Source organism: Acipenser ruthenus, chromosome 12, assembly GCF_902713425.1.
Source record: "Acipenser ruthenus chromosome 12, fAciRut3.2 maternal haplotype, whole genome shotgun sequence".
Taxonomy (NCBI): Eukaryota; Metazoa; Chordata; class Actinopteri; order Acipenseriformes; family Acipenseridae; genus Acipenser; species Acipenser ruthenus.
This window is the reverse complement of record NC_081200.1, coordinates 25,455,130-25,476,984: the sequence shown is the minus strand read 5'-3', so window position 1 is coordinate 25,476,984 and position 21,855 is coordinate 25,455,130. Positions and strand designations below refer to the sequence as shown.

Sequence of the window (21,855 nt, the reverse complement as noted above, 5' to 3'; positions counted from 1 at the left end):
ATGTGGTGGCAAATGGGTTCCAATGAGGGGTAGAGGACTTTAATCGCTACAGCTATGGCCAAAGGTTTTGCAGCGCCTTATATATATGTCAAACAGTTTTGCAACCCCTAGAATTTTAGGATTGAGACATTATATATATATATCCTAAAATTCTAGGGGTTGCAAAACTGTTGGCCAGAGCTGTACAGCTAAACCTGCTGGTTAAACAGAATCTGTACCTGTGCCTACTGCATATAATCTAGAACAGATGGTGATGCGATAGGTTGTTTCAGGGGGGACGAATTTGGTTGATTAAAAGCACAAGTGGTTGACACCGAGATAAAATTATTTTAATTTGGCATTTTAGACATCATTTCATTAATTAAGTAGCAGGTTAATTATAAATTGCCAATTAGTCTTTTTTTTGTTTCCTATTGTGTTTTTTGACAAATCCATTACGGTAAGAACAGCATCAGGAACAGTGTTCATTATTATCTGAACGCATACAAGTAGAGAAGAGATTATTATTATTATTTATTTCTTAGCAGACGTCCTTATCCAGGACGACAATTGTTACAAGGTATCACATTATTTCACATTATACAGATATCACTTTTTTTTAAACATACAATTACCCATTTATACAGTTGGCTTTTTACTGGAGCAATGGTACTTTGCTCAAGGGATTGAACCCACGACCCTCCAGTCAAGAGTCCACAGCCCTAACCACTTCTCCACACTGCTGCCCTAATCATGAAACACAATGTGGATGGTTTTACAGCTGTTGAGATAAAGAAACAATCTGGTCTGCGTTCCTATTAAAATGCCAATATCACTCTCATAAAATAATGCAGGTACCAGTATTCAAGAAGAATTCTGTTATTGTGCTATTTTTTTTCCAAAAATTATTCATGCAGATTATGTATTCATTTTTTTATAATAGAGAATACAATATGGTCAAATAATACAGTATTAGGGTAAAATTGATAGTTTACTTATTACAATTTGAAAGGATGCATTTCTTTAAATACATTTATGCTGCATTCTGCTCATCAGTCACTCCCAATACAGTATTAACAGAACATGGTAATTATAAGAGACCTCTATGAAAAATGAATGTTAATATTTCCTCCAATCATAAATTACATACATTATGTTTTGATTAACTGCCCTTGAAGGATACATTACATATATGTAGTGCACATAAGTAATGTGTAACTGGTGAACACTTATTTTTTTCTATTTACGGTTTGGGCTAATTAGGCCCTATTTGTATACACCTAATTAGAATGTTTTAATAAATATTTACACGTCAGCTTGACTTACTGCAACAAAAATAATTGCTTTCATCTATAACTTGACCAAACTTTAAAGATTTTTCATCATTAAACAGACTTCACTACATTCCACTTCATTAATTCGTTTTTTGCTGTCTATTAGCATTTTTTTTTTTTTGCAAATAAGCAGCCAATGAAAAAAAATGATCCACACTGGCCATGGTTCTGTACTGAGGCAATCTGCTCCAGGACAGCTATATTGATAAGAGCCAGTGGTAGAATTTTACCATGGGGTTAACATGCTTATATTTTGCCATAGCAATGATGTAACCCATGAGACACCAATGATCTATTCCTGACCTGTGAAATACCACTGTTGATAATGTTGTCGCACGTAATACCCCGACCATACGGTAATGCCTAGTAATCAGTGTCCCATTGCTTAAATATTCGGGTATTATAAAAAGCATACAATGGAATATGTGCTTTTACCACTGCTTTAAGGTTCCCCTCAATTGTATAAAACATACATGTATGAAAGGACTTACACACATATAAAGGAGCGTAGAGGTATATTGTCAGTGTGTCTTTAATTAAATCCTTGGCAGGTGTTTACATTCGTGTTAAACCCCTGTACATACATATGCAGCACCATAAGTACATACATTAGAAACTGTAAATAAAACCTGTAGTCTCATAATCTCTTATTTACAGAACATGTAATGCATGTGTATTTACAGGCATGTTAATTAGATCTCATTTGTTCAGGCAAAACAGGGTGAACAAAATCATATTCCTAATGGACCTGTAATTCTCAAGAGATATTTATATAGTACAAGAGAAATTAAATTGTGTCGAAAATACACGCAAAATGTTTTTTAGCTAATGCTTCCCTAATTATACAAGTGAGTATATAATAACTATATATAGTGTGACAGAGATCGAATGATTCTTGGTGTTAGATCTCTCTCCCGACCTGCGAGGGCGCTGTGTAAAGGGAACAGAGCACCCTGGACCGGATGGCCCAACAGTCCATTCCCAGGGTTAGGTGGACGTCGGCCATCTAGAAAGGGGGCGGGACTATGGTACACTAAATCATCGACCCGGAAGGGAAACAATGTGACATCTGTGGATTGGAGGCGTGGCTGTACTTGTTGACCAAGGGGTCATGGTTGATAGTATTTAAGGGGACGTAGTGATGTGATCTGTTCCTTTGTGAATGGTTAAATTGCATGACCAAAAAGAGAACCTGTATTGTGAACCATGAGTGTTTTGTTTGTCGTTATTTAAAATACTGTTGTATTGTTATTTAGATGGCTAACATGATCTGGAGTTGTTGCCAAAGGCCAGAACACAACAATCTTGCATTCATTCAAATACAATGACAGAATGACCAGGTGAACTGCACTGTTACAAATTACATTGTGCATGATATAGTTAAAGTGAAGGACACTAATAATGAGTGGGTGTTGTCAGTTTTTTTTTTTTTACATAAAACGAAATGTGAGAAAATGTAGGATAACAGAAATGTAACCAACAATGAACAACTCATTATTAACTCTACTGTCAATGTTTGTCAATGAAAGACCAGTACACAGAACACACAAGGTACTATTGTGAAGTCTAGGAAATGGGGGGCTTGTGTGAAATTTGCCAATGGCTAACAAGAGCAATCGCTGATCACTTCACTATGGTTTAATTCAGTTGAGGTTTTCCGTGCTGAATTTGTAGGTGATAAACTGACCCTGCTGGTATTGCCTGTCACCCTTAAGTGTGATTCATGAGACTGAGTGGCTGCTCCTGATTTCGGTGGTAATTAGGAATTATCTAGAGGGTTGAAGCAACAATAAAAAATCATCTATTCTTAGTTGTACTAGTATTCTAGTTATTTGGTTATATGGAATAAATAAATGTTGTGCATCAAAATGATGCATTGTTCTCCATAATCTTGCAAAATACAGTGTAGCAGCTTATTTCACCTAGTAAACATTAATTTGCAAATTGAGTACAATGAAAAATAATTTGACAGTACATGAAAATGGGGTATCTTAAATCTTCTATTCAACTGAAATGTCTCCATCTTTACGTGAGTAAGAATCAGGAGGTTTGTATATGATAAACAACATAGTTATTTTTACCATTGGAGTCTCGAAGTAAAATCAAAGTCTCTGGTTTTTTGTTTTAATACAAAAAGAAACTTTTGATTTTGATAGACAAACATTTTGACAAACATTTAAAAAGACTCTTGTCAATATGTTGTATTTAGTTTTACTAAGATTGTATGAATGTCCTTTTATAGTTTATTACGAAACCAATCTGCACAAAATAAATACATTTTTTAATAATAATAATACAAAAATTGACACAAAATAAAATATCTTTCCATTTATGGGGAAGTTCTAGCTAAAGAACGGCAGGATCTTATAGTAAATGAAGATGCTATAGACAAAAATCTACCTCCTTTACACGTGACTATAGTATGTCTCAAACAAAAGTATACTCTGAGCTGTAAAACTGGTTAGTATCATGTAAAGCCCCTTCTAAGGTTAATGGTTTTGTAAAATCAGTGCTGCCCGTGAGAATCTGTTGTGAATGTGCTAACTTTCCTTGTAAATACAGTTCTAGACAAATTCCGACAGATATGAAGATATGGAAGGAGATTCCTTTTGAGACAATTCACAGTGGTCTTTAAGTATACATACTGTAGCTACATGATAGAAAAGCACAGTCACGTTTTAAAATATGCAACAAAAAAGTCAATTTAATTCAAACATAGCTTACATCATTCTATCAAAGAGGGATGTTTATTTATGTAGCAAAGTGGAGCAGGGCCTCAGTGCAGTGTTTCTCTGGTCCCCTTATTGTAACAAACAGGATTTGCCTAACCTCTGGACAGCTACCACTGTGCTTCGGGATACTAATTGTTGACTGAATTTCAAGGCCACTGCAGCCAAGGAACCAGCCCCATTATTCTTCTCCAAAATATAATAATTATAAATATAATAATTATATTAATAAAAAAAATGCTTGCATATTTTTTAAAACTCTTCTACGTTATATTGTGACCATATCATAAGGGCATGTTTAGTGTACTTGTTCTTTTTAAATCAGTGGTGGTCAATATGTGGCTCTCGATCCACTAGTGGATCTCAAGAGTTTTTTGGTGGATCTTGGGGCAAATAAAAACATAAGAAAGTTTACAAACGAGAGGAGGCCATTCGGCCCATCTTGCTCGTTTGGTTGTTAGTAGCTTATTGATCCCAGAATCTCACCAAGCAGCTTCTTGAAGGATCCCAGGGTGTCAGCTTCAACAACATGACTGGGGAGTTGGTTCCAGACCCTCACAATTCTCTGTGTAAAAAAGTGCTTCCTATTTTCTGTTCAAAATGGATCTCAATACTTGGTGTATTGGCCACCACTGTTTTAAATGGATCTTAGTTCAAGTGTTAATTCAGTTTGCTCATTTGTAACCAGTAACAGGTGACTGAGTTTGCTACAGGGCACCCTTTTTGTTGGTTCTAATATAATTTGATTGCCATTGTGACTGCATCTGCTTATGGTTCACTGCTATAAGGCAATGTTTGTCAAGCATTACTTGACCTGACTAAACTCCAAGCTTGCTTAATGGCTTGTGACAGTCTCAAAACAAACTTATATACAATTACAGGATGAGGGCACTGCTGAATTGTTATGTACAAATTCCCAACATTTCAGTCTTAAAACAATACAAGAAAAAAAAATAGATGTATGGTTTATAGCTAATGTCATTTCCAGTATTGACTGTGTAATGAGTGACCCCTACTGGCCGAATAGGCACATTGTATGTGTGCATAAAAGACATGACTACAAATCCCGCTAGGGGTGTTCCCCTTTAGCGAAACTGTAGCGTGTCTGACTTTGGTGCCAGGGGTTGGTAGTTTGAATCCAGACCGCAGTGTAAAATGTAAAATTAAATAATAATAAATAAATAAAAACCATTACAACTGGAACAAAATGCTTGAGTACATATATTTGCAAACCCAAATCTATTTTAAGTCTTTCAGCATTAAGTAACTTTGTAAAAAGAGAAATGGACAAATTGAACCCTATTTACCGTGTAAACTGCCCCTATATAATCTTTAATGACTTGTTGCCATTAAAGATTGCTTAAAAATGCCCCATAAGTATATTACCTGCTTTGGCATGGGATCCTGTTCTTAGAAAGACTAAATATAGTTGGATCACTTGCCCTTCTTACCCGGCCCCAATACATAAGCAATAAAGCTTTTAAATTAAATTTCATACCACTTACCAGCTACCATTTCTCATGGGCACCATTTGTATAGCAATAAACCTAAATGAAAAAAATGCAGATGCAAAATTATAATTTGGTGAAGCTGACATTGTAAGTACCCAAGGAAGATAAATGTTGCAATGGGATTAAAGCATTTATCTTAAAAGTGCAAAAACCGTCTTGTGGAATAATTTGTTTTAAAAACCACAAACCATTTGACACTTCCAATTCAAAAACATCTCCATACAAAAGACTCCAACTGTGAGACAGATGAGTGTTGAATCTGGAACATTTTATATGAAAGCATATTTCACAAGCAGGTGTTATGGTCCACATATGGCCATAATATCCAAAATGAGGACTATTTAAAACAGCTGTGGTTTAATTAAAAATACCTTTTTTGAATCGAAGGCGGCTGAATTTTACATATACTAACGTGGCAGTGATAAGGAAATTAACCTGCCATGTCTGGTGTCTTAAATTTCTTATGAAGCCGTTAAAAAAATGATTTTAATTCCTCAACAAAATCAATGGGACAAAAATGATTCAGGGAAGTAAACCCTTTAATATAAACTAGCTTCTAACAAGTCTTGGCAAACCAATTTTTAAATGTAAATCCAGAAAAATTGTACTGTAAAAAAATAAACATACATTTGTATGCATATTTATTAGAACATCCCATTGCTTTTGTAGTTTTGATTTGTTGTGTGTATGAAATCACTAACTGAAAATATTTGAAAACTTTTCAAAATAGGCACATTAGTGATTGTTGACTTAATTGATGACTTTAATAGGCCACATGCAATTAATTTAAAATAGTTAGAGAAAAGGAACACATAGCCACAAATGGTAAAATGATTGAGACTTTTTAGAAGTTGTTTAAGATGCTTAGTGCATATTGTTTCTGTCATTGACCAAAAGGTTTTCATGCAGGTAGGTAAACAGTGGTGTAGTTGAGCCGGAACACGCCGGAAGAGAAGATTCGAGACTTCTATTATAAACTACAGTACTGCTTTAAGAATAACCTTTTTTGTAAAAATGATGACGATGAAGACAGCAAAAGTGCTGCTGCATATATGATGACTGTGGCCATAAACACGGGTTTAAAGCTGCTTTATATCTCGGTCCGTGCAGAGACCCGGGGTTTGGAAAGAACGACTGCCCTTGCTTTTAAGATTTAATATATATTACAAAAGCATAAATAGTGCTACGGTATTCATTTACTATTACCCCCCCCCCCCCCAAAAAAAAAAACAAAACAAAACTGGTAAATAATGTTATAAACTATTTATTTATTTATCTGCTTTGCTTGTTTTTTTTTTTTTTTTAACAACTTACAGTATCAGAACCGCTGTGTTTTTTTTATCTGATGAGATCAAATGCAGTAGGTCCAGGGAAAAAAAAAAAAAAAGATATTCAGAATGTAGTGTGAAATTAAATTGCCCGGAACTGTCGGCAGAGAGTCTTTAAAATACATTTAAAAACAATTCATTGTACTGATACAGTTCTTAAATTGGTGATGAATAAAAAATAACAGCGTTTGTGTGATGCGTAATTATATGCATAGCTCCAGAAAAACCACGGGGCCAGGACGTGATATACTAAAACTTCAGGGCATCGTGGTGATTGAAGTTCTGCGCTAGTGATGACCTAATCAAAAGCAATAGAGAACAACATGCATGATAAAAATAGCTCAAAAATAACCAAACCACCAAAGACAAGATTTACCCACGAGATGCTTTCAAAATAAGTCAAATCTGGCAACACTGACTAGGGGAGTAGCCTAAGTCACATGCTCAATGTACAATTAAAACGTGAATTTGTATAATTTATTTTAAAAAAATCTATATTTTAATTGGCATTCCAGTACTTTAAGATTTAGGACTATACCATTGTATATAAAGGATATAAATGACACATCTCGAGGTGTTATAATACATTTGCACACTACCATACATTCCTGTCATGCTAAAAAATACATTTTTTGTACATTGGCTTGTACTCTACTGCACTAATAAGGATAGGCTGGTGACTAGATGGACAAGCCAGACACGGAGTCCTCAATTTCATCAGCTATCATCCTGTAATGTACACATTAACAGAGTCTTTCCAATAATTAAATCTTATAATGATCTGCAATTGAAATGCAGTGGCACAACAGTGGTAGTGGTTCTGTACTAAAGGGCAATGGTAGCACACGTGCAACATCTTCATATTTTGATATACCTAGGTAGGAACTAATACACACTAATAGTACATTGACGTATCAGTTATGGGGTTTCCATGTGGGGCAATTTACACATGAAATGACGATGTGCGTGCACGTTTGGGAGAATTACTTGTGTAAATCAGGTTTGTGTGGCTGAAAAAAAACGGCCAAAGAGAGGGATAGGGTAAATCTCATTTACTTGTATAAATGACAAAAAACACAAGAAAATCCATGCCCAGTTTCGCTTGGAAACCCGCATTTCACGTGCAAATGTGAATGAGCTTGTTTACCCTTAGTGACATCACTATAAATATTGCAAGGGTCAGTTGTTACTGTGGATTCCAAGAAAGTAAGTGGCTGATGGGCAGTTTTATGGTTTGGTGTCGTTCACCTTAATGATAATACGGACGGCTTTTTTTTATTATTGTTTTTTGCTGTGTCTGGCCTGTCATGTTGTATATCTCTTGTGGGTTTACAGTTCTGTATAAAACCACTTACCATGAGCTGCGTTATGCCCTTGTTATAGTATTAAAACAGCTGTTTGAGAATACCCTTGCTATAAAAACTACGCTAAAGTTAAACATGAAGAACAAGTGAGCTGCTTAAATGTTTAACACAACAGTAAATCCAACACAACGTAAAAGAAAGGAGAGAATCTCTGACAGACGAGCCTCCTCAGATCGTTGCTGTCCAATTGAAACTGGCGGCTGAGGTAACCTTCACAGTTGCCAAGTCTGCTTATAATAAGCGGAATTTGGGCTTGTTTTTAGAGAGTTGCAGGTTGGAATTTGCATAACACCCATACGGTTGCACTTGTTTTGGGCTTTTGTTTCTTGGGAGACTTGGCAACACTGGTAACCTTCCCCGTCTGTCTCACAGGCAGCCATGATTCCTGAACACCTCATTTTGTTGTTGACTCGAGTTTGTGCAGGATACACCAGGCAGTAGCAATTTTGGAAACAAACTAATGCTGCAATTCAGTATGTTTCATCAGTATCCCTTTCAAGTGCCCACTACCTGTATTTGCCCAAACATGGTGTTGAATGCTTCCTCAGCAGCTGTCAGCCGTATGGACGGGTAGGGTTTCTAAGCCAGGGTAGTATACGCAGCATCACCTGATCCCCTATATGCTGTATTGCCTGAATGAAAGGGAAATATATATAATGTCTCCACCAGTTTTCAGCCATGGTGATCTGCAATACCTGTTGGTCAGTTCCCTTTCAATTGAAAGACAACCACCAAAACATTACATATGGGATATGCCTGCCTATTGGTAGGTATTCACTGAGCTCTCTATACCAGAGCTGCCGATAGGCCCCTTCCTGGTTGACATCCTCGTTCCCGCCTACCGAGGAGTTAAAACCGTCATTCCACGGAAGCCATTTCTCTTTTTGCCTCTCAAGACGGTAAGGTAAGACCTCTGTGTTGAACTGAGCGTTTTGTGAAAAAGAGCTTATCTGAGTCGACTGCAGTTCCCCTGCATTTATGCTGAAAGCTGGCTTGCAGCTTTCCTGGAATCAGTGGCTCCAAAATTGAAGCCTCTTTTACTTTCCTCCTTTTTTTAGCAGTCTGCTTGCTTGCGTTGCAGACTGCCTTTCCTTACTGTCTGTCATGTGTGAGTGACTGCCTGTCCAGTATTGATTTAAAGGAGTGCATGTGTGCGTCTTCTCTAGTCTACACTCTTCGGAGAACACAGTTCCTCCACCAGGGCTAAGCCTTGCCGCATCCCCGTTGTCGAGTGATTCCACCAGCCGCCGTCTGGGCAGCTGGACTGGGCCTTGTTTGTTTTGATTGTTGCTGCGAGTCCTCCTGTCTGTATACCAGACTGCACAACCCTGCTGTGGATTAGCTGCAGTGCAGTTGTTATATACAACAACAGTCAACCAGCCGTGTATTCCTCCACCGGGCCGTGTGTTTACATACACCCCGCTGTAGAGTAGACCTTGCCGGCTGTGTCGGGCATACATAACAACAAACAACAACAGTGTATTCTACACCAATTGTTTTTGCTGTTTTTTGTTCTCAGCTCGCCCGCGCGACTTTGGCCCTTGTGTCTCCCTGGTGCACGCTATGCGCTGACAAGGTGTGTGACCACACACGGTTAGGGTAGGCACCGCTGCATAGCTGCTCCCGGTGCTTCTGCACATCGGTGCACACTTAGCCCCTAGTACCTCGGTGCGCACGGTGCTCATTGCACACAGTGCACGCGGTGCCCGGTGCTCACAGTGCTCAGTGCACTCGGTGCGCACGGTACTTCGGTGCCTCAGTCGCACAGCGCTCGGTGCATGTGCATACGATGCTGCATGGTACACGTAGTGCATGCGGTACTCAGCGCACACGGTGCTCAGTGTACCCCGTGAGCACGACACCTAACGCACACAGTGCTAGTGCCTCGGTGTGCATAACGCCCTCGGCATTCGGCAGACCTGGTACTCGGTGCACACGGTGCCTTGATGCACTCTGTCTGTTGACGGTGTTCCACTCTGCTGTAGGCTACGTGCTGCCCCGGTTGTGTGACTGCAGTTGCTGGGATCGAGCCTGTGTGAAACATCTCTCTCTCTCTCTCTCTCTCTCTCTCTCTCTCTCTCTCTCTCTCTCTCTCTCTCTCTCTCTCTCTCTCGAGTTCCCCTGCAATTTGATTGCTGGAAGCTGGCTTGCCACTTCCCTGGAATTAGAAACTTCTGCGAATGCAGCTACAAACGCTGCAAAACTGCACTGTGTTTACTCTTTTTCTTTTCAACAGCCTACATCGCTTTGTGATTGTAGTCTGCTTTTGTAATCTTACAACACTCGCGGTTTTGTGTTTTCCTCTGCTATTGCAATTAAAAAAAAAAAAAAAGAAAGAGACGCGTGATCCTCCGTTGGACCCCCGCTCTGCCGCACCCCTGCTGTGGAGTTGACTCCGCTGGATTGTTTTGGCCAGCCCTCTCAGTGCGCTTAAAAATTCAGTTTACCCACGTTGCCATGGTGTCTGTTCTATTTACCCTCACAGCATTGCTGGTGTGTGCGTGTATGTGTTGTTTTCTTTTACTGCCTTGCAATTTAAAAAAAAAAAAAAAGCGTAATTTCTCCACCAGGACCCAGCTCTGCTACGCCCCGCTGTTGAGTTGCACCGGCCGGCATGTTTCAGCCCGCCTACTTGGCGTGCTGGTAAAAAATAAAAATAAAAAAAATCAGTTACCCGCGTTGCCATGGTGACTGCTATTTTACCATCACAGCTTTGCTATTTTGTGTGTGCATGTTTTTTCTATTGCTTCCTTGCAGTTAAACAAAAATAAAATAAAAAAGTGTGATTCCTCCAATGGGACCCAGCCCGCCCACTTGACGCACTTGGTAATAACAATAATAATACAAATTTACAGCTCACCCACCTGCCGTGGTGACTGTGTTTCTCCCATAGCTGAATTGCTGTGTGTGTAAACCTATATTTTTTTCATATTACTGCCTTTGCAGTTAAGGTTAAGGCTAGGCGCCTCTCGGTGCTTCTGTGCCCTCGGTGCTTAGACGCTCCATGCCTCGGTGCTTAGCGCCCCAGCATGTCCATAACACCTGCACTCGGTGTCCCGATTCTTCGGTGCACCAGTACTGTATTCTATTTCACTCGGTGTCCTCGGTGGTTCTGCACCTTTGGTGCCTGAGTGCTTCAATACACAGGCCTACACCCTCCGGTGTTAAACAATGCTCTTGGGGCTGTGCAGACATCAAGCATGGCTAAATTCCACACTTTCACGTCCTGCACGACGTCCCCTGCTAGCACGGCTGAGCTCCTTGCCTGGCAGCAGGCTCAAGCCCTTGCTCTGGCCCCGGCTCAGCCAATAATGCCGGCCCCCGGAGCTGACCCGGTCTGCACGGGGGTCACCCCGGACGTTACAGAACCGGATGTCAGCATTGCTGAAGAGGTCCATGATGCGATTTTGATCGCTGCCTCATGGGCAGGTGTCTCCTTCCTTCAGAATCTTCTCTTTCATTTTATACCTCCGAGTTCATTTTTAATTAATGAGTCGTAATATAATTTAGTTGAAACAGTATTCACTAGTAACGACATGACACCCCACTAATGACATTTGAAAAACAATGTGGGTAAGAGCAGTAAAGCACATTATTAACCAACCAGGCACAAGGTATTTTGCTTTATTACAGCAGCTTAGATTCACTCGTGTACCAGTCCTCTGCACATGGAAACCACATTTTCACAAAATTTCACTAGTAATCTTTAAAAACAGCACATGTACTTTATGCATAGCTAATTTACATATCGACTCCCTACTTTCCCATTCATTTGCATGACGTTGGATGACAAGCCCGGTTTACTTGATAAAATAAATGGAGTGAATGGAAACCCAAAAAAGCACTTTCCACATGACATTCAAACAAATGTCTCAAGCTAAAAAAAAACATGCATGGAAACTCCACCATAGTTGCGTATCAGTACTGTGAATATTATTTATTTATTTATTTATTTATTTATTAATTAGCAGACACCCTTATCCAGGCGACTTACAATTGTTACAAAATATCACAGTACAAAGTATCGCATTATAAAATATCACATTACAGAATATCATAATACAGGTAAGAGCAGTTTTGAAAGTACAATAAGATCAAATTCAAGTAAGAGCAAAATAAAGAATACAGTAAGGTATAAGTAAGAGCGAGTTCGACTGAGAGCAGTTAAAACTATCTGACCACATCAAGGCCACAGTGCAATATTTGTTTCAAAATCTATTGTATTGCATTGTTTGGTTTTCTCCACACTGGTAATGTAATATTATCCCAATTGTAACTTTTATTCAATCACTAGATTACACTTGAAAAGTTTGCTTTAGACTAGGAAACCACTGCATAAAATGCAATTGTGTTTTGTTATAATTGTACAGTGCACTGTGCATTTATATTTCTTTCTATTTTGGCTGACAAAAGGTAAGGCCGTCTCTGATAAAGACAGCTCACATAACTCTTCATAAGATACTAACTGTGCAGTAAATCTTCCACTAAAATATTTTTACCCTTTATCTACCAGTGCTTGCTGGCTGTCAGTCCATTTTGCATCAGACAAAAACTGGTTATTTAGAGTCTGATCAGATCGGCATGCTTTAGTACTTGACATTCCGGAAAAATATAGAACATGGCATTTGAGAGACAGACATGCTATACAGCCCTACCCAGCACTTTTTCACAAAATGGAAAGGCATTCAGGCATTTACATATTAACTGTGTCAAATACCCCCCTCTGCACAGACAGTGATAATGTATTGTATAATGTCAATTAGTACTTTGAAAGCTTGTCAAGTGCTCTTTGTTTTGTTTTCATAATGGAAATTAATATATTTATTTTAATCTATTTTGTAAGTATGGGTTCAGCTTCGTTCTAGGGTCCTTAATGTTTGGGAATTGGAGGTCACTGCCCTTTAATCTGTCATTGTCAATGAAAAATAAGACTTGATTTAGTATTTATAGTCATGTTTATATTATAATGTACTATAGATATTAAACATTGATTTTACATACAGTTTCCAATTATAGTGGATAACACTGCCTAAAGATAATATAAATATTATAAGGCAGTACAAGATCCTCATGAAACAGTAGATTTTTGGGCCATGAAAACAGGACATTTATTTATCAGTGCTATAATGTTTTATGGTATACCGGTACTGTAGTAAACTTCAATAAGAGCATCTACAGCTATGGCCAAAAGTTTTGCATTAGGGCAGCAGTGTGGAGTAGTGGTTAGGGCTCTGGACTCTTGACCGGAGGGTCGTGGGTAAAATCACAGGTGGGGACACTGCTGCTGTACCCTTGAGCAAGGTACTTTACCTAGATTTCTCCAGTAAAAACCCAACTGTACGAATGGGTAATTGTATGTAAAAAATAATGTGTAAAAAATAATGTAATTGTATGTAAAAATAATGTGATACCTTGTAACAATTATAAGTCGCCCTGGATAAGGGTGTCTGCTAAGAAATAAACAATAATAATAATAATAATAATAAAAATAAAAAATGCTGTTACTTGTTTATGTTTTCCTTTTCTCTTACTATTTTAAATTCATTGCATGTGTGGCCTATTAAAGTCATCAATAAAGTTTGACAATCACTAATTTGTCTATTTACAATTTTCAGTTACAGTGGTTTGATTTAGCTGCTACATGACTAACACTTTAATCCAAATTTATATGAGAGTTACAATGCCAATACCAAGATTGTGTCTTAGCAACTGGGTTTCTCTAAAACCCATATCTGCAGTTGCCTAGTTATATCATTGCATGTTGTTAAACTAATTGACACCGCAAAGCAAATACATGTGTGCAGTCATACATTGTACATTCACTAATGATACATTTCACCATTTTGTTAGTGGCTCAAGGCCTACAACATCTGTCCCATGAGCCCCTTGTTCACATTGCAGTCTGAACTGATATTTCAAACTAGAGGCAGACATCCACACAGCATTATAGCAACCCTAAATGAGGGAACAAAATCTACAAGAAATAAAGAAATACATTATTGGATATGACACATTGGAGCAGTTACACTGATGCAAGGGATATCATTTTTTATTTTAAAATACTCTTAAATTTCATAATGTTTGTACATCTTACATCTGAACCCAAAACATTTTTTTCTAGTTGACAGTTTGTGTACTTCTATATTAAGCTATGCTAAAACTAGGTTATCTTCACACCTGTGTTATCCAGTAACCTGTCATATTTTTTGCAATGCTGTTCATTGTCATACAGAAAGTACTATCTTTGTTATTTACAGAAAAATGCAGTTCTACATGTTATGTATTTAAATTTCAATTTTCGGTCAGTAATCTGTGATACAGAAACAATAGGCACTCGTGTAAAACTCTTAGACCACTTTGTAGTTTATTTAGGCATCTTAAACAACTTTTAAAAAGTCCCGTGCATTTTACCATTTGTGGCTATGTGTTCCTTTTCTCTTACTATAAAGTAATCATTTAAGTTAGATAATCACTAATGTGCCTATTTTGACAATTTTCCAAGATTGTCAGTTACAGTGGTTTGATTTCATATGCACAACTAATCAAAACAGAAGCAATGGTGTGTTCTAATAAATGTGCATACCGCTGTATATACTTTTATATACAGTTGTAGTCAAAAGTTTACATACACGAATGGAAATTTATAATTTCTAGAAATTTCTCGAAAACAAAGAATTTTAGAAAAAATATTTTTAGCAAAAGTTTTGCTTTTGTGGCTGAGGAAAAAAGGTTACAAGAAATAGATATCTTCAATGATTTGTTTAAGCAACTTTTTTTGCAAAACTCCAAAAATGCTAATTCAAAAGTATTCATACCCTGACAAGGAGAATTAAATTAATATCTAGTTGAGGTACATTTAGCAATAATAACCTCTTTTAAACAATTAGGCTATTTGTCAATTAGCTTTTGGTATGATTCTTTAGTGATTTTTGACCATTCTTCAACGCAAAATTGTTCCAGTTAATTCAAATTCCGAGGACTTCTCTTGTGCACAGCTTTCTTCAACTCATACCAAAGATCCTCAATCGGATTTAGAGCGGGACTTTGACTAGGCCATTCCAGAACCTTGATTTTATTCTTCTTTAACCATTCTGTAGATTTTGATGTGTGCTTTGGATCGTTGTCGTGTTAGAACGTTCAGTTGCGCTTTAAACCAAGTTTTGTCGCGGAGGGTGTCAGATAATTGGCCAATATCTTTTGGCATGCTATGGAATCCATTTTACCATGTTTTGGAACTAAATTTCCAGTGCCATTAGAGGAAAAACAGCCCCATAGAAGGATATTACCACCTCCATGCTTGACAGTAAGTATGGTGTTCTTTTCTGTATACGTCTCACCAGACTTTCTCCAAATGTAATGACTATAAGAGTGACTAAATAGCTCGTTTTGTGTTTCATCACTCCACAAAACCTTATCCATCATTCAAATGCTGTTTTGCAAAAACAAATGCTGAAATAAATAACTGTAGACATCTATTTCTTGTAACTTTTTTTCCTCATCCACAAAAGCAAAACTTTTGCTGCAAAAGATTTTTCCTATAATTTTGTTTTTGAGAAATGTCTAGAAATTATACATTTCCATTGGGGTATTGTGGTGGAGTGTCCCGACCCTATTTATTATTATTTGTATTTTTGTTTGCGGCGCGGATAAAAGCGCCGCGTCTTTTGTTATTGTTTTTTATATTTATAATTTAAAAACCCCGCGAGGATGCATGACTGATCAGCTACTGATTATTTAACTAGCTGACAGTCATGCATCCTTACCAAACGCGTGTTGACTGTGGCCGAGGGGTAATAAGATAATTAACAGCTAGTTAACCCCTCGGCCAGAGTATAAGAACCTGCAGCTGTCCGTGCTGCAGGGTTGGGTGCAGAGAGGAGGTACGGGGAGATAGAGAGGAGACAGAAATAACAATTGCTAAAACGTGCTGGATTAGCCAGCATGACACTTACTTGTTTGTGTGTCTGATTCGTTTGGCCCTCGTGCCCTTTTGTTTTGTTGCTTTGTTCAAATCATTTGTTTTCTTTATTAATAAAATCAGCTGAACGCTGTTGCGTTCAGTTTCACCCGCCCATGCATTGTTGTGATTCAGTTACTTCCTGGTCCGTGACGTCACCACACTTCACCACTGCGAGCCATCCTGCCACATATGGTGTCCTGCGTGGGACAAACAACGCCTCCAGGAGCCGAACCAGGAACAGTAAAGGGAGTTTTTTTTGTTTGTTTTTTGTGATTGGGAAGGAAAAAAATAAATAAATAAAAAATGGGAAGAAGCGGCAGGAGAAAGCAGCAACAGCAGCAGGAGGCGCATCAACAGCAGCGCGGGGCCGGTCGCAGGTCCTGACGCGTTTCTACCACACCGGATGTTTGCTTGGCTTGTCTGGATGAGGAAGGGTGGTGTTTCCTGTGTCAGGTATCGTCCACTCAGCCAGAGCCACACATGGCAGGAGATGGAGGAGCTTGAGCGTCCGGCGTCAGGGGGAGAGATCCCGATGGCTCAGAGGCCGACAAAAGCACTCTCTGAGGGAATCTGGGGCTGGCTGGTGGAGCCTGAGAGGAATGCTGATGAGGCCTTCCCCGATGTGATCAACCTCCTGTGGGCCAGAGATGGAGAGCGATGGGAAGCCTGGGAAAAGCAACACTGCCCAGTGTCCCTTCCGGAGGTTGCGGACATGGTAATCCGCTACCTGGCTGCAGATATGGCAGGGCTCCCGCTATCTCCAGCTCCATCGGGAAAAGCCCCATCGCTGCCTTCTCCCGCGCCAGAGGGAGAGGAGCCATCGCTGCCTTCTCCCGCGCCAGAGGGAGAGGAGCCATTGCTGCCGTCTCCCGTGCTAGAGGGAGAGGTCCCAGCGCAGACATCTCCAACGCCAGAGGGTGAGGAGCCCTTGCCACTGTCTCCAGCACCAGGAGCAGAGCAGCAGGAGCTGCCTCTGTCTCCGCCGCCACCACCGCTAGGAGCAGAACAGCAGGAGCTGCCTCTGTCTCCAACATCTCCACCACTAGGAGCAGAGCAGCAGGAGCTGCCTCTGTCTCCACTGCCAGAAGCAGAGCAGCAGGAGCTGTCTCTGTCTCCACCACAGTGGGAGGACTGCCTGCCCCTCCCAGCTCCACCAGCAGAGGGTGAATGCCTGCTGGTTCTGCCTCAACCGCCGTGGGAGGACTGCTTGTCCCTCCCACCTCCACCAGCAGAGGGTGAATTCCTGCTGGTTCCGCCTCAGCCGCCGTGGGAGGATTGCTTGCCCCTCCCACCTCCACCAGCAGAGGGTGAATACCTGCTGGTTCCGCCTCAGCCGCCGTGGGAGGACTGATTTCCCCTCCCACCTCCACCAGCAGAGGGTGAATACCTGCTGGTTCCACATCCACCGTCATTGGAAGGACTGCTCCTAGGTTAAGATAAAAAGCTGGCGGATTCGGATATTTCATTCGATATTTCATTCTGTATGACTTGATGGGGCTGTTTGGATCATCGAGGCACTCATACAGTTAATGATCATATTTTGATATGTTGTAAATAAAACATTACCCTTTAAAAGATTCCACATTTTATTGCAGTATGGACTTAGTGCACTGGGGCAGCTGCTCAATCGGTGCCTTCCACTTTTGACAGTTTACAGACAACACTCCCGTACAACGGTAAAAATGTCAGCTCCCCAGATGAGAGGAAAAAAATCTTCCAATCGGCTTTTAAAACACAGCAGTCAATTGATATTAATTGGTACTTTTCTTGTTTTGAAATCAACATTTCAATGAATGGATGTATTGAATAACTGCTGATAAATGCTTCTTAAAGACAACAACGAGTACAAGTGAGTTCATGAACACTCCTAGTTCTGAGCATATACTGGTTCATAAAACCCCTTCAAATATTTTGAGTTTTAATTACACCATTTTCCAACCTCAATGTTCCCCTCAATAACCCACACAGTTTTGCATCTAAATGCATTGTGTAAATCAAAGGGACTCAAACATTGTTATCCAGTAGTATGTATTTAGTCATGTGTAAAAGAGAGTTCTAGAGTAATTGGAGGAGCTTGTAGCTGTACCATCCCTAAGGAAGCTTCTTTTTTCTTGCATTTTTATACACGTCTCAGATTCTCCTCTAAATTCCCATTACAGAAAGCTTTAACCTTCCCTTTGCTGATGGATGAGAAATGATTTGTCCAAAAAATTAATGTACAAGACCTGGAAAATCATTACGTCTCTTCCATTTCCCTGCTACAATAACATAAGGGGATATATAAGAATGTCCCAACTGGTTAACACATACTGAACATTTTGTATAATACTGCTGGAGCATGCCAAAAAACTGGGTTAGAGGATTAGATATGCAGCTCTAAGACCAATAATTAGAAACAACGACCAGAACACTGGTGTTTTAATCGTTCTGGAAGGATATATTCCTCAATGATTAACACTTCTAATTCCTTCAGGGGAGCTGGAGGTGAAAATCTGTCCTCCAAAATGACTCATGCAGAGGCAGTTTCTGCAGTATGTGTGATGCACTGCCATTACTGATTCCGATCCCTGTCGAGCATGGCTTATTTGCTATGTGGTTAAGATGCGCTCTTACAACATGAGTGGTCGCTGGATCGTGCCCAGCTTCTGCTCTGTAACACTGGTGCCGTGACTCGGATCTCATATACCGCTATGGTTATAAAGGGAAGAGTGTAACAGGCAGTTTCATGTTTTGCACTCCCGTTACAGAGACTGACCCCAGTCGATGTGATGAGATGAGGTTAAAAGCTCTGAAACATGAATGCAGACAAGCCTGTTTTTTTTGCATAGTGTCTAAGATGCACTCTTGCGGTGTGCATGGTCGCTAGTTCACACCTAGCCTTCGCCCTGTTACAAAACCACCTGCTAAACATGCATGCTAAAAACGAAAAAAAAAAAAATTAAAACTGATTCAAACATCTTACATATCCTTTTAATAACTAAATAACACAGACAGTTTTCCAGCAATGTATAAAGAGCTCTTATTATTTTCAGGTTAAATAAATAAATACATACCTTGTACTGTTAAATGCACCTGCATTGTTCTTGGATTGTACTGGGTTTGTACTGAACATGTGTATTGGCCATCATCAGGAACATCCACGTTCTGTATCTGCAGGCTGTACTCTCGTTTACTGCCAATACTCGATACAATTGATACGCGAGGGTCCACTGACCACTTATCATCCCCGGCAAAAATGATACTGGACCGATTCAGCCAAGCACCCTTTGAGACACCATCTGAAAGGTAGCACCTGTGAAAATAAAGAATATCAATCAGACTTTGTGAAGATAGTAAGTACTACACTGATGAAGGCACTAGCCAGAACATTGGTTTACTTGACTTGCAGGTCAATATAACCCTACTGGACAAGCCACCACATTTTATTAGAGTATCCTCCTTGATTTTATCAAACCCCTATCCATGGTTATCCAAGGATTACCCAAATCCAAGGGTATTCACTGGTGCTGTAAAATGCTTTAATAATCAAGGAGTGGCTCAACCTCGTAGCTTCTTACAAGTCAAGCAAATATAAATAAAAAAGTATAAATATGTTATGGTAATTCATACTAGTCAGTTCACTTTAAGATTTTTTTCTGTGCCTGTTATGTCATTTAAAAAAAAAAGAAAGCTTCTGAGATTTGTTTTCAAATATATGCAGGGCAATATATTGTATATAACAAAAGACAAAAGCAAAAGCCTACACAAATACTTGCATTGCTTTAAAAATACACAGTAGGCCAATAAACAAAAGGGCACACACTGTAACCACCTGTAGACCATTAAGGTAATAATACTTTATTGAAAGAGATGTTTTATGCCTCATAAAAGTGTACTATTTTCATTTTATACCTCAATAGCCTCAGGATAAGCGTGTCAGTAGTAAAATGCAAACTTTGCTTGTATACCTTCAAAAACAACATACAACACAGTAATGCTAAAGAATATTTCTTTTAATAGCTTCTCATGCCACATAACCCATATGTAACAAGAAATGGCTGATGCTGAGTGTGAATAGTGTAAAGAAGTTTATATTGGCTCTCCTTCCATTGTTGAAAAGTTGTCACCACATCCAGGGCATGGATTCAGGCAACATATCCAAGGAGGAAATCATCTAGACGACATGTGCCAAAATGTGTGCCTGCTGAGCCAAAGAAATGTCAGTCACACAAACAGGAGATGACGACGGCTTTTCCATCACTGACTTAATTTGCCCCGAAGAGACATGTGGCTTTGGGCACAATGAGAGAGTAGAGTGGTCAAGGGTATAACTAGATAATCACTCTAGCAGAGGAAACTCTCATCACCACACACAGTACAGTATCACACAACAGCTGCGTGATGTGTCCAATCACTATTCCTGCTGGCTTCTCTTTCCGCTCTGAATCTCTCTGAAGCCAACCCGAACACTTGCTTGGCAACTGAAAGACTGCTTTGTACCCCAGAAGGGAGCAGGAGACTAAAATAGGCAAAAGATCACAAAACCTGGAAGCTTAGCTAGGAATGGGTCTGTCTCCTTTGGCACCTGCTGTGGATTATTTTTTTTATATATTCTGGCAACTATGAAATAATTGGGGTGCTGGTTTTAAAATGTGTGATTTTACAATCCCAAAATGAGATGAAAGTGCTTTTATCAACACAAGTGTAGTTTAAACAAAGTAATATGTATTACACAGTAAGAAAATTACCCATATACATAGAGAATAATAGATGGGCTTCAGTGAGTAAAAGGAAAATAATTCCCAAGATGGAATTATTTTCCTTTTACTCACTAAAGCCTATCTATTTATTTTTTTCTTATAATACATGGATATTAGTATCTGTAATAAAAAAGACAATAAACTGGTGCTAAGGTTCAAATTGCAAGTTAATTTAATGAATAATAACGTACATTAAGTCAATATTAAAGAATCTTAAATATAATTTTATTTTTGATAATTCAGGAACGGTGAATTAAATTGGGTAGATAATGAACTGCAAAAAATAATGTATTTTTAAGGAAAATGTGTTTCAATGGGGTATGCTTTTTTTTTTTTTTTTAAGTCGCTGTCAGAGTTTGTGCCACTCGGTTGCTGCTCCCGTTGGTGAAGGATGATTGTAAATCTTCACACAGACAGATTTGTTAAAAGTGCCTAAAAAACACGAATTGTGGCATTTGTCGAGTGATTGAAATTATGAAAATCATTGACAGGAATGGCTATTATTTCCCGTTCCTCTCCAGTTTCTATGAGATACGAATGTACCAGCTTTACATCATTTTATTTTTTCTTTTAACGTATTCTCATTTTGTTGAGGAGTCGAATGGGTCAAAGTTCAAGTATATTTTCCTCTAGAAGAATTATGACATTTTTACATCACTACTGTGCTATTATGCCTTTTTTTCAAATGGCTCAGGATGCAAATATAGCCTTCATCAGTGTATTATATGTTCATAAGCATATATAACATGCGTACAGAATATCAGCACAACATTAAAATGGAAGACTAATATGAGCTTGTGGCAGGATGGCTTGCAGTGGTGAGGTGTGGTGACGTCACGGACTAGGAAGTAACTGAACCAAAACAGTGGATGGGCGGGTGAAACTGAACGCAACGGCGTTCAGCTGATTTT

The 21,855-nt window shown here is 39.1% G+C and overlaps 1 protein-coding gene across 1 annotated transcript in view; it reads right to left on the bottom strand.

Annotated features, from left to right (window-relative positions):
- Positions 1–21,855, bottom strand: part of LOC117416621 (neuronal growth regulator 1-like) — a 317,626-nt gene that overhangs the window by 164,248 nt on the left and 131,523 nt on the right. The window contains exon 2 of the mRNA XM_034924603.2: positions 19,259–19,497. Within this exon, the coding sequence (XP_034780494.2) occupies positions 19,259–19,497 (239 nt within the window). The remainder of the gene's footprint in view (positions 1–19,258; positions 19,498–21,855) is intronic.